Source organism: Ascaphus truei, chromosome 4 (assembly GCF_040206685.1).
Source record: "Ascaphus truei isolate aAscTru1 chromosome 4, aAscTru1.hap1, whole genome shotgun sequence".
NCBI classification, from domain to species: Eukaryota; Metazoa; Chordata; class Amphibia; order Anura; family Ascaphidae; genus Ascaphus; species Ascaphus truei.
Window position 1 is genome coordinate 290,438,695 of NC_134486.1, and position 15,439 is coordinate 290,454,133.

The following is a 15,439-nucleotide window of genomic DNA, read 5'->3' on the forward strand; positions in this document are numbered from 1 at the left end:
GCACGGAAGGTGTGCTGGATAATTGATCTCATATCAGCTATTTAGTGTTTCCTGATGCAAACCATGTGCTAATTATGTTGTGCTTCCTCATACAACCATCACGTTGATGATCTTCTTTAGACTGTGGCACAGTACACTGGGTGGGTGAGGTCTTACCAATGATCTCTAGATTGGTATCATGTCACCCCTCTTCCTACTTTTCCCTTGTGCTAGTGGGGGGAAATCAGTTTCTCTTTCTGTGCGCCTGCTTCCCCAACTGCAACTTGTTAATGATAGTTCTGTATCTCTATATCACCTGTAGTCATCCACTTCTATTGTTATTAATAATAAAGAGCAGGGGAGTACCACTCTTGTGAAGGTACAGTATGCACTGCTTAATTTGTATAGTGCTTGGAAAACAGTCACCGCAGTGTACTTTTACTGTGGACTATTAAAAGAAACACATGATTTTACCAGATATGACCCGACATCACAAATGTCAAGTCCCATATTTTCACGTAAATGTGCACTCATGAACCTGTTCTGCTGTCAGTACATGTCACTGCGCTCAATCCCCCTGCGAGGTGCTGGTACCCAGCAACTAAACATGAATAACAATATATTTATTTAAGAAGCATACTCCTCAGCTTGGATGGAATCCACTGGCGCCACGTAATTACTTGGGATGTAACCAGTTCCACCAGTTGTCAGGGATCGAGCTTCCCACCAATCTCCTTCACTGCAGGGCGACAAAGATTTAAAAAAAAAATAATGATATGATAAACATAATTACAGTGACTAAAGTGTGACAACGCTGTGTAAGGGAGATTTTTTTTTTTTAAATCTTATTGACACCACATTTTTTTCCACTGTCTTTATATATATATATGCACACACAGCTGTCGCTCACACATACTAATACTCCTTGTTTTTCCATCCCTATACACCAATAGGGACCACTTAGTATCCACACACACTTTTAGTTGTGCTACAAACTCTCACATTTCCACACCCACCCACACCATTTATATCCAGTCCCACTCCACACACACCTTGTGTAAAGCACTGTATATACTGTGGGCTCTCCATTCATTTTTATTCACACTGACACACACACACACACTCTTTCTTCACTTGCTTTCACAGTAACCTTTTGACACCTCTAGCCATAAAACACATCCTCACCGGGGGAAGGAGAAGCACAGATAACATTCCAAGAGACACTGTTTTTAAGTATACCTTTTGCTTCATTCATTGTAACATCGCCGGAAGAAGAGATCAGTGTATCTCGAAAGCTCGCACAAATAAAAGCATTTCGTTAGCCACAGAACGGTATCATCTATTTATTTTTTGATTATATATATATATATATATATATATATATATATATACACACATATACACACACACACACACACAAATAAAGAATGTCCACAGCACTCCAGGATTAGAGAAATATAAAGATACATTTATTACATCATAAGATACTTTACAAACAATAAAAAATTACAGCAACGTTTTAAGCCAAACTGCCGTTTCTTCACTTGACAAAGTGCTGTTTGGCTTGAAACGCTGCTCTATTTTTGTATTGTTTGTATCTTGTCGTGTAATAAATGTATCTTTATATTTTTCTAATCCTGGAGTGCTGTGGACAGTCTCTATTTCTGTATTGTTTTGATCCGGAGAGGTGAACACGGATCGTTCAGTGAGCACCTATTCTTCAGCTAAGTTCCTATTTATCTTCAGGAGTGCTTTCAGGAGCGCACACACACACACACGCACACACACACACACACGCACACGCACACACACACACACACACGCACACACACACTTTCCTTGCCTTCCTTAACCTCTTTAGTGCCACTGTATCCTGTAACACATTGCACAGTGTTTTACAATAGTTTGTTAGCCTATCGTTAGCTTATATTGTATTAAAGCAGCACTATATACAATAAGGAAAAACGAAAGAAGAGAGCACCATCGATGACTGGAGTCAGGAGGGGATCCAAATAACAATCTTTATTGGAGTAAAAGCACAGGGAAACACCTCCTACGCGTTTCGAACAAAGGTTCTTTATCAAGGAGTCAGTTACTCCTTGATAAAGAACCTTTGTTCGAAACGCCTAGGAGGTGTTCCTGTGCTTTTACTCCAATAAAGATTGTTATTTGGATCACCTCCTGACTCCAGTCATCGATGGTGCTCTCTTCTTTCGTTTTTCCTTGGATCTATCAGCAGCAGCACATCATCCACTACAAGAGGTGTCCGTGAGTATTAGCCCCCAATGAAATTGTTTGTGGTGGGTCCCTTATTCACTCTCAATTTTCAGGGATTAAGGCTTATTTACCTTCAATAAGGTTACTCACTGTATGGTATACACCTCTCTATGTTTTGGGACAGTATGAGCATTCTCACCAACCTTCTTACTATATACAATAAGAGCAGCAAGGCACCCCAGAACACAAAATAATAACTCCAGCCACATATACCACATATACCACAGCTCCTGATGTGAAGGGGTATTCTTTTTCCAAGACCACCCTCTAACTACAAATCTGTCTGTGTTGAAATAATGCAACTGCTCCAGGGGCTGAATTTCTGTACCCCTTCTGTCATCCGTATCTCCATAGTCACAGTGAGGTTTGTTTTACAGATCGTTTGTGCTGAGCCCGGCCTATATGATACGAGAACTATTTAAATGAACACATTGTACACTGATCTAAAATGGACTAACCCAAAAGTATAAAAAAAACTGGGGCACCCTACTCCCACCCCATGTCCCAGTATAGCCAACAACCCCCCTTCCTCCTCTATCATGGCCTACAGGCCTAGTAGCTGATCATTATAATAAAAAAACTGTGTGTGCTGTGCACGCGCATAGTAAGTGAAACTTCTTTGACTTTTGTCACAGAAATTGTATTTGTGTTGGTGATGTTTTAATTAAAAATCAAAATACAATTTCATTGACAAAACGCAAATAAATTTGACTTAGAATGCGCGTGCTCGGCACACATCCCCTGTATTAGCTATTTGCACTAAGTGTGAATTCCTCGTGTGTGCGGGTGACTGAGTGTGCGGGTGACTGAGTGTGCGGGTGCGTGTGACTGAGTGTGCGGGTGCGTGTGACTGTGAGTGTGCTTGTGACTGTGAGTGTGCGGGTGCGTGTGACTGTGCGGGTGCGTGTGACTGTGAGTGTGTGAGTGCGTGTCACTGTGAGTGTGCGGGTGCGTGTGACTGTGCGGGTGCGGGTGAGTGTGCGGGTGCATGTGACTGTGAGTGTGCGGGTGCGTGTGACTGTGCGGGTGCGGGTGAGTGTGCGGGTGCATGTGACTGTGAGTGTGCAGGTGCGTGTGACTGAGTGTGCGGGTGCGTGTGACTGTGAGTGTGCGGGTGCGTGTGACTGTGAGTGTGCACGTGACTGAGTGTGCGGGTGCGTGTGACTGAGTGTGCGGGTGCGTTTGACTGAGTGTGCGGGTGCGTGTGACTGAGTGTGCGGGTGCGTGTGACTGTGAGTGTGCGTGTGACTGTGAGTGTGTGGGTGCGTGTGACTGTGAGTGTGACTGTGAGTGTGCGGGTGCGTGTGACTGTGACTGAGTGTGCGGATGCGTGTCACTGTGAGTGTGCGGGTGCGTGTGACTGTGCGGGTGCATGTGACTGTGCGGGTGAGTGTGCGGGTGCGTGTGACTGTGAGTGTGTGGGTGCGTGTGACTGAGTGTTCGGGTGCGTGTGACTGTGAGTGTGCGTGAGACTGTGCGGGTGCGTGTGACTGTGAGTGTGCGGGTGCGTGTGACTGTGCGGGTGCGTGTGACTGTGCGGGTGCGTGTGACTGTGCGGGTGCGTGTGACTGTGAGGGTGCGTGTGACTGTGCGGGTGCGTGTGACTGTGTGGGTGCGTGTGACTGTGCGGGTGCGTGTGACTGTGAGGGTGCGTGTGACTGTGCGGGTGCGTGTGAGTGTGACTGAGATGTGTTTTACAAATAGTCTCACCCTTTTTATTCTGCATGAATACACCATGTTTGTAAAATTAGTACCATTATTATAGTGTCCTTTGCTCAAATAACTGTGCTCTCTCCTGCACTCAAGCACAGCACCACTGAGGTTGTATTAGTACTGTGACCACTGCATTTTACAATCTGATATATTGCTGACTTTGTATAGATCAGATACAGTATTTCCAGTACACAGAAGAATTTTATATTTCATTTGGGTTGACAGTTGAGATTTGTCATACAGATACCTTGCTATTTCCTTACCCTGAGTATTTACTAGCACTGAGATTTCCAGTGTTTAGTGTCTCAGCTTTTTAGTGTGTCCTGTTTTGACAGTCTTTAATTGTTCTGCTGAAGGCTCATGCCAGTCTGGATGGTTCCTTCAGTGCATATTAGCAGAGAGCACAGGACACCAGGAGCTGCATGCAGCTATATCTCACCATCAGAAGCAGCGTCGGCAGCATTTGACACTGACTGTACCTTATTCATACACACACACAGGCACTGAACGGCTGGCTGCAAGGGCAGGGAATGCACATCCACTTCTGCCCTGTCCTGCTACTCGCTGCACACATACAGAATCACTAGGACTGTGATGTTTTCAATGTGATGTCCCTCTCCCCAGCCTATTCTTCCTTCGATGTCCTTTAATGTGGACATCGTTGCCAGGTCCGATCTCATCACTGCCTCCCCCCTCCCTCCTCCCTTCCTGTCCATCGGCAATTCGGCATGTCAGCGACACACCGCTCTGCTTCCTCCCGGTTACCCTCCATGATCCCTTGGCTCCTCTCCTCCGGCGGCGCTCAATCAGCGGGACACAGGGAAGCGGAGGTAGAGACGAGGGAGGAGAGAGGCTGAGCAGCGGCTCACTGAGTCCACTCGGCCCACGCCCGAGACTGATTTAAAATCCCCGCGCCTGCCTTCTTGCTACACCTTTCACTCTAGCACCGGAAGCTCTGCGGCAGCCATCTTGCTATACCCATGGCAGCAGACTTGTGGGGGTAACGGCGGCCGTTAGGAGCGGCGCCAGCGGCTATCGCCGAAGCCGCATGTCACAGTGGGTGTGTGGGCAGCATGTCACAGCGGGTGTGTGGGGGGGAGCGGCGGCTGTTAGGAGCGGCGCCATGTCACAGTAGACGCAGGGTGAGGGGTGGTTAGCCGTGACGTCACTTCCGTTTCACATTTCGCCCCCAACTCTCCTGTTTTACTCCATCAGAATAGGTGCCACTAAAGAAGTTTCACTTCAAAAAGATCACATTTAACATGAAATAAACGTAACATAATGCTACTTGGTATCACAGGTATTACATTGATAACCAAATAGCCCATGTCACCACGATGGATTAAATCAGTGGGTTCCAACGCCAGCCCTCAAGGACAGGCCACCATTTGAGGATATCCCTGCTTTAGCACAAGTGGTTCAATCAGTGGCTCAATCAAAATGTGCTGTGCTGAAGCAAGGATATCCTAAAAAAAACTAACCTTTTGGGGGTCCTTGAGAACTGGAGTTGGGAACCACTGTATAAGATGAATAAAAGAGGCGACGCGGACTCACTGGATTTATGTGCATAAACAATTTAACAAACATTACTCATTTATATGACAATCATAATATAAGCAAATATTTACTTACTGATATTAGCAATGCAGCTCTCTACTTCCCTTTTACCCCTTAAACATGGGGAAGGGGATTTCTGCACAACACACAATTTGCTAAAATCATTTTTACTTTGCAGAATTTGGCTCCAAATAATTGATTTAAAAAAAAAAAAGAAAGCCCATCGCAACACCAGAATGGTACAGAAATATTATGGGGCGCACGTACCGGTAGTAAACAGAAGTATGGAGGAAGCATATACATTCACAGCTGCATAAGGCCTTGTACATAGTAGGCGCGCGCGACGGAGCGCATGGCGCTGCGTGCGCCTGCTGCAGAGGCGATCCGTGGCCACAGGGATGTGGAGAAGGAGACGTGAAGGCGTCCAAGATCAGCTGTGATTCACAGTTCCTTCCATACGGAGGCGTGCCCGTGACATCACGTGACCCGGCCGTCGCACGACAAAATAAAAGAATGTTGTCTCCCGAAAAATCGTCCACGCCGTTGCTCTCGTGCACGCGCGCTCTATGGTAGTGCTCATTGCCTTACGGCCCTTCTGTGTGTGGCGCGCGCACCATCGCGCTGACTATGGCCTTGGCCTAAGACACCTGATGGCTGCCACAGTACTTTTTAAAGGTCTGTAAGACGTTTTAAGGCTTCTATAGCTTCTATAGGATGCAGTTGAACAACAGTATGTAAGATGTCTTAGGGCACTTGTAGGAAGGTGTACGGATTTTTATAGCATAAAGAGCTTATTTACGAATGTTTTAAATTCAAGCCATATTTACTGAAAAGCAGGATATCACCAGAGCCAGAGCACCAGAGCCATATCACCAAAGCCATATCACCAGAGCCATATCACCAGAGCTATATCACCAGAGCCATATCACCAAAGCCGTAAGTGGCTGCTCTCACTATGCTGTCTGGAACAAGGCTGTAATTCATTAGTTTAGAACGTGTTGCCGCCCACCTTGGTAATGAAAGCATTACAGGACATCAGCATGCGTTCACTGTAATGTAAGTCACCTGGGGGGGGTGGTGTACGTTTAATGAACCCATTATTGGGCGTATATGTGAAGAATTTAACTTGTTGGACCCACCTCCAACTCAACTGTGTGAACTTTGGCAAGTCGAATGAAAATGAATTTGAAAGGAACAGAAGGATCGCAGCGTTGTTGGTTGTTAGCAAAGGGTTATAGTCGTCATCGCCATGTTGGCGGCTTGTGGTTGCTCGGAGGCACCACGGACTGAAAGGGGAGTTTCTCCTTCATGCTGTCTGTCCCCAGACGTGCCAGCGCTGTGCGCAAGAGACTCTGCCAACTGTCAGGGGCAGCCTTCTGTCTATGGGCTTCGGTCCCTTCCCTGGGCTTCAGCCAAAGGCTCCTCCGCCTGGCCCGGGGGGGCCCTCATCCTCCAGCTTCCCCTGGCTATTGGCCCCATCTCCGGCATGGGCACTCACCATGGACAGACAAAAGCTTGTGGCCGCCCCTTCTCTTACCTGCCCCAGTCCTGTTTTAACTTGGTCTTCCTCCTCCCCTTACTTGCTGTGCCAGGCAGAAGCATAGGGGGCTTAAGGGATGTCCCATGCCGGAGAGGGAGCTTAATGGCTGGAGGGAGCCCTTGCCTGGGAGGGAGCTTAACGGCCAAGGGAAGGTGGAGATGGGGCCCCCAGTCAGGCACAGGGGTTTTCAGATGGAGTCCAGGGAAAGTACTGAAGCCCGGAGAGATAAGTCTGCCTCTGGCAGGTGGCAGAGCCCCAGAGTACCGTGCAGGCAGGCCTGTAGGCAGAGAAGTAAAAAAAAACACAGCAAAAATCTCCTAAATCCCCACTCAATCCACAGTGCCCCCAAGCAACCACCATGCAGTGACATGGTGATGATGACTCTAAACCACACCACACAACCGAACCCACCATGCCATATCCATACCACACCACGCAATCTGACCATCCCATGCCATATCCATACCACACCACACAATCTGACTATCCAATGCCATATCCATGCCACACCACACAATCTGACAATCCAATGCCATATCCATACCACACCACACAATCTGACTATCCCATGCCATATCCATACCACACCACACAATCTGACTATCCCATGCCATATCCATACCACACCACACAATCTGACTATACCATGCCATATCCATACCACACCACACAACCCATTCACCCCATGCAATATCCATACCACACCACACAACCCAATCATCCCATGCCATATCCATACCACACAACACGACCATCCCATGCCAAATTCATACCACATCACACAATCTGACTATCCCATGCGTCACCCATAACACACCACACAACCCGACCATCCATGTCATATCCATACCCCACCACACAACCCGACCATCCATGACATATCCATACCCCACCACACAACCCGACCATCCATGCCATATCCATACCACACCACACAACCTGACCATCCCATGCCATATCCATACCACATCCCACAACACAACCATCCCATGCCATATCCATACCACACAACACAATCTGACCATCCCATGCCCTACAAATACCACACCACACAATCTGACTATCCAATGCCATATCCATACCACATTCTATGATCTAACTATCCTGGGCCATATGACACCTTCCGGACTGTTTAGTAAATCTACCTCTGTGGGGGTTATTTATTAAACTGCAATAGTGCCACAGTATCTGGAATTTTTCTACTTTTTGAAAGCTTAGATCATCTTCCGTTTTTGATCCATAGTCGTAAAGAGACACAAAAAGTGTAACTCTTAGGGGGAAAGGATGGAAACTCTCATTCAAGTCAATTCTGTGCAATAGTGCTCCGATCTGAACTATCACAGTCTAATAGATAACCTCCTATATATTTAGTACTGCATTAAAAGCTGTTTAATGCAGCAGGTATAGCTTACAGGGGGTCCATATTAAAATGGATTTGAAGCAAAACCACTGTGTGCTCATTTGCATGTAATTTCCCAGAATCCCTAGCTGCCGTTGAAGCATTGTATGCTAGGAGATAATGGTGAAAAGCAGGGTTGCAGACCTGTCTGAGAATGTGCTCACATTTAACAATGTAGGAATAATCCACTAGATGGCAGCATGTTGTCAGCAGCACATCCATACTAATTACACTTGCTACACACACAACCTATGGAACCTGGAGCAGCATTCTAAAATAAGGACAACCTGGCACTATTTCAGCAGTACTCTAAATTTAACGTTGTATTACATACCGGCACATGTAGGGTAATATTGATCCACTGCAGCCAAATGGCAAGTTGAGCACATGCAGGCAGCATGTGCGGAGTGAAGACTGTATATATGGCATAGCATAGAGAAATATGGATTTTATTTAAGGTATGCTTCAAAGGGAGGCTAGGCTATTCTTGAGCTATTATCATTGTGTCATAGAAGGAATTTGCCAGGCTTTATGCTAACGAATACGCTACTAATACAGTAATTGTCACTTTGGTTTACAGCACAGATCTGTCAGGCCAGTATTCAATATGCCTCCATATAAGTTTCTAAATTTTCGGGAGGGCAAAAACACAATAAAGCCCTGTTTACCATATTTTAGAGATGGAGTAGAGAAATGCTGAAGGCCCTGTTAGAAGAACATGTGAAAGTGCCCGTAGTAGGAGTGGGTACTGTATTTATTTATTTTATTTATAAAATGTTTTACCAGGAAGTAATCAAATAAAGCGTTATGTCTGCACACCTAAAAATGTATAATAAAAGCAAGATACTTGCGATAAGAGGTACCGGTGCTCCGTGGTTCAGGGAAAAAACCTGTCTGGTGTAATTTCAAAGTATATGAACAAAGTGGAGGATCCAGGGCACTACGGATTTGTAGAAAATAAATGTATTCTAGGCACACACAACGTTTCGAGCTGTACAAAGCTCTTTCTCAAGTGACTGGCAAAGAAATAACAAGAATGTCCAATATATATAGTCCAAATATAAGTGATTAACTCAGCAACTCCCCTTCGTTACCCCATGTGATTCCCATAGTGTCCTGATTGCACTTCCGCATTGCATCTAGATCAGATTGTATTGTATTGTATGTCTTTATTTATATAGCACCATTAATGTACATAGCGCTTCACAGTAGTAATACATGTGGTAATCAAATAAATAACAGAGCATGGGAATAAGTGCTTTAGACATAAAAGTAACATTAAGGAAGAGGAGTCCCTGCCCAGAGGAGCTTACAGTCTAATTGGTAAGTAGGGATAATGTACAGAGACAGTAGGAGGGAGTTCTGGTAAGTGCGTCTGCAGAGGGCCAAGCTTTATGTATCATGTGTTCAGAATATCCACAGTGCTATTCATATGCTTCTTTAAGCAAGTGTGTCTTAAGGTGGGTCTTAAAGGTGGATAGAGAGGGTGCTAGTCGGGTACTGAGGGGAAGGGCATTCCAGAGGTGTTGGGCAGTCAGGGAAAAGGGTTTAAGGCGGGAGAGGGCTTTAGATACAAAGGGGGTAGAAAGAAGACATCCTTGAGAAGAACGCAAGAGTCTGGGTGGTGCATAACGAGAAATTAGGACTGAGATGTAAGGAGGGGCAGAAGAGTGTAAAGCTTTCAAAGTGAGGAGAAGAATGGAGTGTGAGATGCGGGATTTGATCGGAAGCCAGGAGAGGGATTTCATGAGGGGAGATGCTGAGACAGATCTCGGAAAGAGTAGAGTGATTCTGGCAGCAGCATTTAGGATAGATTGTAGGGTAGATAGGTGAGCGGCAGGAAGGCCGGACAGCAGGAGGTTACAGTAATCAAGACGGGAGAGAATGAGGGCCAGAGTCAGAGTTTTAGCAATCGAGCAACAGAGGAAATGGGTATCTTTGTTATATTGCGGAGGAAAAAGCAACAGGTTTTAGAAATGTTTTGAATGTGAGGGGCGAATGTGAGAGAGGAGTCGAGTGTGACCCCTAGGCAGTGTGCTTGGGCTACTGGGTGAATGATCGTAGTTCCAACAGTAATGTGGAAGGAGGTTGTAGGGCCAGGTTTGGGAGGAAGTATGAGGAGCTCTGTTTTAGCCATGTTGAGTTTAAGGCGGCGGAAGGCCATCCAGGATAATATAGCAGAGAGACATTCAGAAACTTTGGTTTGTACAGCAGGTGTAAGGTCGGGTGTTGAAAAGTATATTTGTGTGTCGTCAGCATAGAGGTGATAATTAAACCCAAAAGATGTTATTAGGTCACCTAGAGTGAGTGTGTACAGAGAAAAGAGAAGAGGTTCCAGGACAGAGCCCTGGGGTACCCCCACAGAGAGATCAATAGAGGAGGAGGAGGTGCTAGCAGAAGAGACACTGAAAGTACGATGGGAGAGGTAGGATGAGACCCAGGATAGAGCTTTGTTCCGAATACCAAGAATATGGAGAATGTGAAGGAGAAGAGGGTGGTCCACGGTGTCAAATGCTGCAGAGAGGTCGAGTAATATGAGCAGAGTGTAATGACCTCTGTCTTTGGCAGCATGGAGGTCGTCAGTTATTTTAGTGAGGGCTGTTTCCGTGGAGTGAGCAGTGCGGAAGCCAGATTGTAGAGGGTCTAGGAGAGAATAGGTGTTGAGAAAATGGAGCAAGTGAGAGAATACAAGACGTTCAAGGAACTTAGAGGCAAAAGGCAAGAGGGAGACAGGTCGATAGTTAGAAAGAAAGGTAGGGTCAAGCTTGCTGTTTTTGAGTAATGGTATGACTGTTGCATGTTTGAAGGAGGATGGAAAGGTTCCAGAGCAGAGGGAGGAGTTAAAAATGTGTGTGAGTGTAGGGATTATAGTAGGAGCAAGAGATTTTAGGAGATGGGAGGGAATGGGGTCAAGAGGGCAAGTGGTAGAGGGAGAAGAGGCAATCAACAGCGACACATCCTCCTCTGAGACAGTGGAAAAAGAGTCAAGGAAGGCAGGAGGAGAGTTAGGAAGAGGTATAGGATGGGAGGAAGAAACAGAGGGGATGTTCTGACGTATGGATTCCACCTTTTCCTTAAAATAGTCAGCAAAGTCCTGAGCGGAGATGGAGGAAGGAGAGGCAGCTGAGGGTGGTTTGAGTAGAGTATCAAAGACAGAGTCGGCGTGGGTTAGACTTGTGCATGTTGATTAGTGAAGAAAAGTAGGCTTGTTTAGCTTGCGAGAGGGCAGAGTTGAAACAGCATAGCATAAATTTGTAGTGAAGGAAGTCTGCGAGAGTATGAGATTTCCTCCAGAGGCGTTCAAAGGAACGAGTGGAGGAACACAGCATGCGCATGTGGGAATTTAGCCAGGGTCTAGGGTTAGAAGGGCGAGGGCGGCAGAGAGAAAGCGGGGCATGTAGATCAAGAGAGGAGGACAAGGCAGAGTTGTAGTTCCTAACCAGGTTTTCAGGGTCTGTAGCAGAGGTGAGAGAGGAGAGGGAGGAGCGTAAAGATTTGGCTTCTTGCGATTGCGCATACGCAGTGGTACTTCCGTCGTCCTGACGCGTTCGCGGGTCGCTCCTGTGACGTCATCAGCGTCGTATGCCCAAATACAATCCTGGCTTCTTCTGGCCACTGCGCATGTGTGTGGACTCTGTGGGCATGAAGAGGGGATGCCCACGGAGTCCACACACATGGGCAGTGGCCAGAAGAAGCCAGGATTGGATTTGGGCATACGACGCTGATGACATCACGGGAGCGACCCGCGAACGCGTCAGGACGACGAAAGTACCACTGCGCATCCACAATCGCAAGGAGAAGCCAAATTTGCCAGGACTGGGTTCTGGAACATGGCGCCGGATGTGACCTCACGGGAGCGACACAGGAAGGAAATAGGACACCACGCAGACACGCAGCAGGCTACTCACAAGTAGATGGAAGAAGGAAACAATAACCAATCAGAAGATGTGGATACAGCACACCCAGGATTATGATGTCATCTGATCTAGGTGCAATGCGGAAGTGCAATCAGGACACTATGGGAATCACATGGGGTAACGAAGGGGAGTTGCTGAGTTAATCACTTATGTTTGGACTATATATATTGGACATTCTTGTTGTTTCTTTGCCAGTCTCTTGAGAAAGAGCTGTGTACAGCTCGAAACGTTGTGTGTGCCTAGAATACATTTATTTTCTACAAATCCGTAGTGCCCTGGATCCTCCACTTTGTTAATTTACCAGGAAGTAATACATTGAGAGTTACCTCTCGTTTTCAAGTATGTCCTGGGCATAGAGTTATGATGACAAATAATACATGGTTACAAATACATAGTTACATAAGTGAACAGGGTATACATTGTATACAAGAGATTGAATATATTATAGGCTGAAGTAGCGGCTCAGTGAGCAAAGACACTGACTCTGGCACTGAGTTTGAAGTAGGGGAACCTGGTTCACTTCCTGGTGTCGGCTCCTTGTGAACTTGGGTAAGTCACTTTATCTCCATGTGCCTCAGGCACCAAAAACATAGATTGTAAGCTCTACGGGGCAGGGACTATCTGCAAAATGTCTCTGTAAGGCGCTACATAAACCTAGCAGCGCTATACAAAAACAAACAATTATTATTAGGCGTATGTAACAGTTACAGAACAGATTAAAATGTGAGACAGCTTTAGTTTGGAAAGAACATATACTGGCGGCGGCTGTGAGAGTCTCTGGTAGATTGTTCCAGTTTTGGGGTGCAAGGTAAGAGGAGGAGCTGTCAGATCTCAGATGATAAGTGCTGCATTTGGTAGGGGTGAGGAGCGTGTTAAGATAGACGGGTAGCTTGCCCAGAAAGTATTTGAAGGCAAGACAGGAAAGATTAACTTTGCGCCTAGACCCAAGTGATGGCCAATCTAGGTCTTTGAGCATTTCGTAGTGATGTGTGTTGTAGTTGCATTGGAGAACAAAATGGTATATTGAATTGTAGAGGGTGTCAAGTTTGTTAAGGTTGGTTTGGGGGGCCGAGCCATATACTATGTCTCCATAGTCGATAATTGGCATTAGAATCTGTTGTGTGATACACTTTCTGACCAGGAGACTTAGGATGCGGCCATGGTGCAGCGACACTCGCTCATGCATGAGAGTCGTGACATCATCAACTCTCTGGGCATGAGCGCTAGCCTGTCCCGCAGGAATTTGCGAGCACAAGCGGGGGCGTGGTTCATAAGGGAGGGGGCGTGTCATTGCCTGGATCGTGGCGTGTCAGTGCCGGGAGAGGTCTATTTATAATAGTAGCAATCACTCTGTTCCCAGAAATGTTTTTTCCCCCTTATATATCTCACATGACATGGTGCCTATGTTTGCCCTATTGCCTGACTGTGTGTGTGTATGTATGTATATGGTGACTAGTGCTGAGTGATTCGTTGTAGAAGGGTCATGTGACCCTTCAGCACGCTTACAAATCAATTCTCCCTATCTCCCCAAGTGCAGAGCTTTGGAAAGCATACGTGAACGTGCTCGCACGCACACGCGGTGTGGACATGTGCACCGATTAACATTTATTTAATCGCACCAAGCGCGCGTCACTGCAGCGTGGCCGCAGCCTTAGGCCGTGTCCATAGATGGACAGGCCGTGCTGAGGCGTGCGGACGCTCTGCGCTGAGCCCCTGCATCCTCAATGAGGATGCCTTGAGAGGGGGCTCACGCGAGCGTCCGCAGGCGTGTGGAGGAGTTGGAGGTTTCAGCCGAGCGCCAAGCTGTTTTTCAGCGCGCTGTCGGCTGAAACCCTCCAATGAGAGTGGGGCTGCGTCAACGTCACGGCGCCGTGACGTCGACGTCAGTGCGTCGCGGGCGATTGGCCCAGCGACGTCACTGCCCCGCCTCCCTACAGTCTCCCCCCACCTCCGATCGTGGACGCTGGCTCGCCTGTATGGGCATGAAATCGCCCAGCTTCTGCAGGCGAGCCTCAGCGTCCGCTCGCCTCAGCACGGCTCCCCCCCTCTATGGCCCGGGCCTTAGGGAGGATTTGTTCCTATAAAGTACACCTAGTTTGGCATAGGTTGTGGATGCCCAAGTATTTAAAATTAGTAACAGGAGTTAAGGTGGTATTAGCGTTGGTTCTATAGGGTGACTGTTTTCTCCTGCGGTCCAGGCAAGTCCTGAAGAATAACACAGTAGGAGCCAATAAATGATGAGAACAGTGCACATCATGTTCTAAGGATGTTCTTGGTTGACTACCTTGCAATGCTGTTTGTGACAGCCACAATGCTCTCCCAGTAAAGTTGGGCAAATACCAGTTGAAAAAGCTTTAACCTCTATGCATTGCTCGTCCCCCTGGAACGTATTGACTATACCCACTCTTCAGTGAATAGGACAAATGCAAAAAGAAGGTGAACAGACTCTACTGGGAATTTCATTTTAAAACGCATTCTGGTCTTTTTTTATAGAAACTGCTACCAGTTTACATATTGCATGGTTTCGAAATACACTTAAACCATTAGTGCTTTTCTTTACACCCACCGTCGCCATATATAACCTGCTACGCGTATGATAATACTGTATCATGCTTGCACTTTATGCTTTTTTTTTAAATTGTACATAGCCCATGATACTATATCTATCTGAACAAGCTCCTCACCCCTACCACATGCAGTACTTATCATCTGAGATCTGACTCCAAAAGACTGTTCATGGTCCCAAGGCTCAACAAAGTATCCGGCCGTTCCTCCTCCTCTTACCATGCACCCCAAAACTGGAACAACCTACCGGAGACTCTCACAGCCGCCAGCAGTCTAAGTTCTTTCAAAACTAAGGCTGTCTCACATTTTAATCTGGTCTGTAACTGTTACATATGCCTATAATATATATTATCTCTAACTGTGCTTGCAATGTCTTGTATATGTAGCCCTTTTTGTGAACGTCTGAACTAAGGGACTACGGTGCATAAACCTGTGGCTTCAGGAGCTCTGAGCCTCCGCATATTGGGAGCCTGGGGGTATACCTTTATCACT

The 15,439-nt window shown here is 46.6% G+C and overlaps 1 protein-coding gene and 1 long non-coding RNA gene across 7 annotated transcripts in view; one reads left to right on the forward strand and one right to left on the reverse strand.

The window, feature by feature from the left end:
- Positions 1 to 15,439, forward strand: part of LOC142493509 (uncharacterized) — a 184,842-nt gene that overhangs the window by 140,672 nt on the left and 28,731 nt on the right. The gene's annotated exons all lie outside the window — the stretch shown is intronic.
- The window catches only part of FYN (FYN proto-oncogene, Src family tyrosine kinase), a 197,433-nt gene that overhangs the window by 28,277 nt on the left and 153,717 nt on the right, over positions 1 to 15,439 (reverse strand). For all 6 annotated transcript variants that reach the window (XM_075597638.1, XM_075597636.1, XM_075597637.1 and 3 more), the window contains one exon: positions 620 to 718. In XM_075597638.1, coding sequence (XP_075453753.1) covers positions 620 to 718 — 99 coding nt within the window. The remainder of the gene's footprint in view (positions 1 to 619; positions 719 to 15,439) is intronic.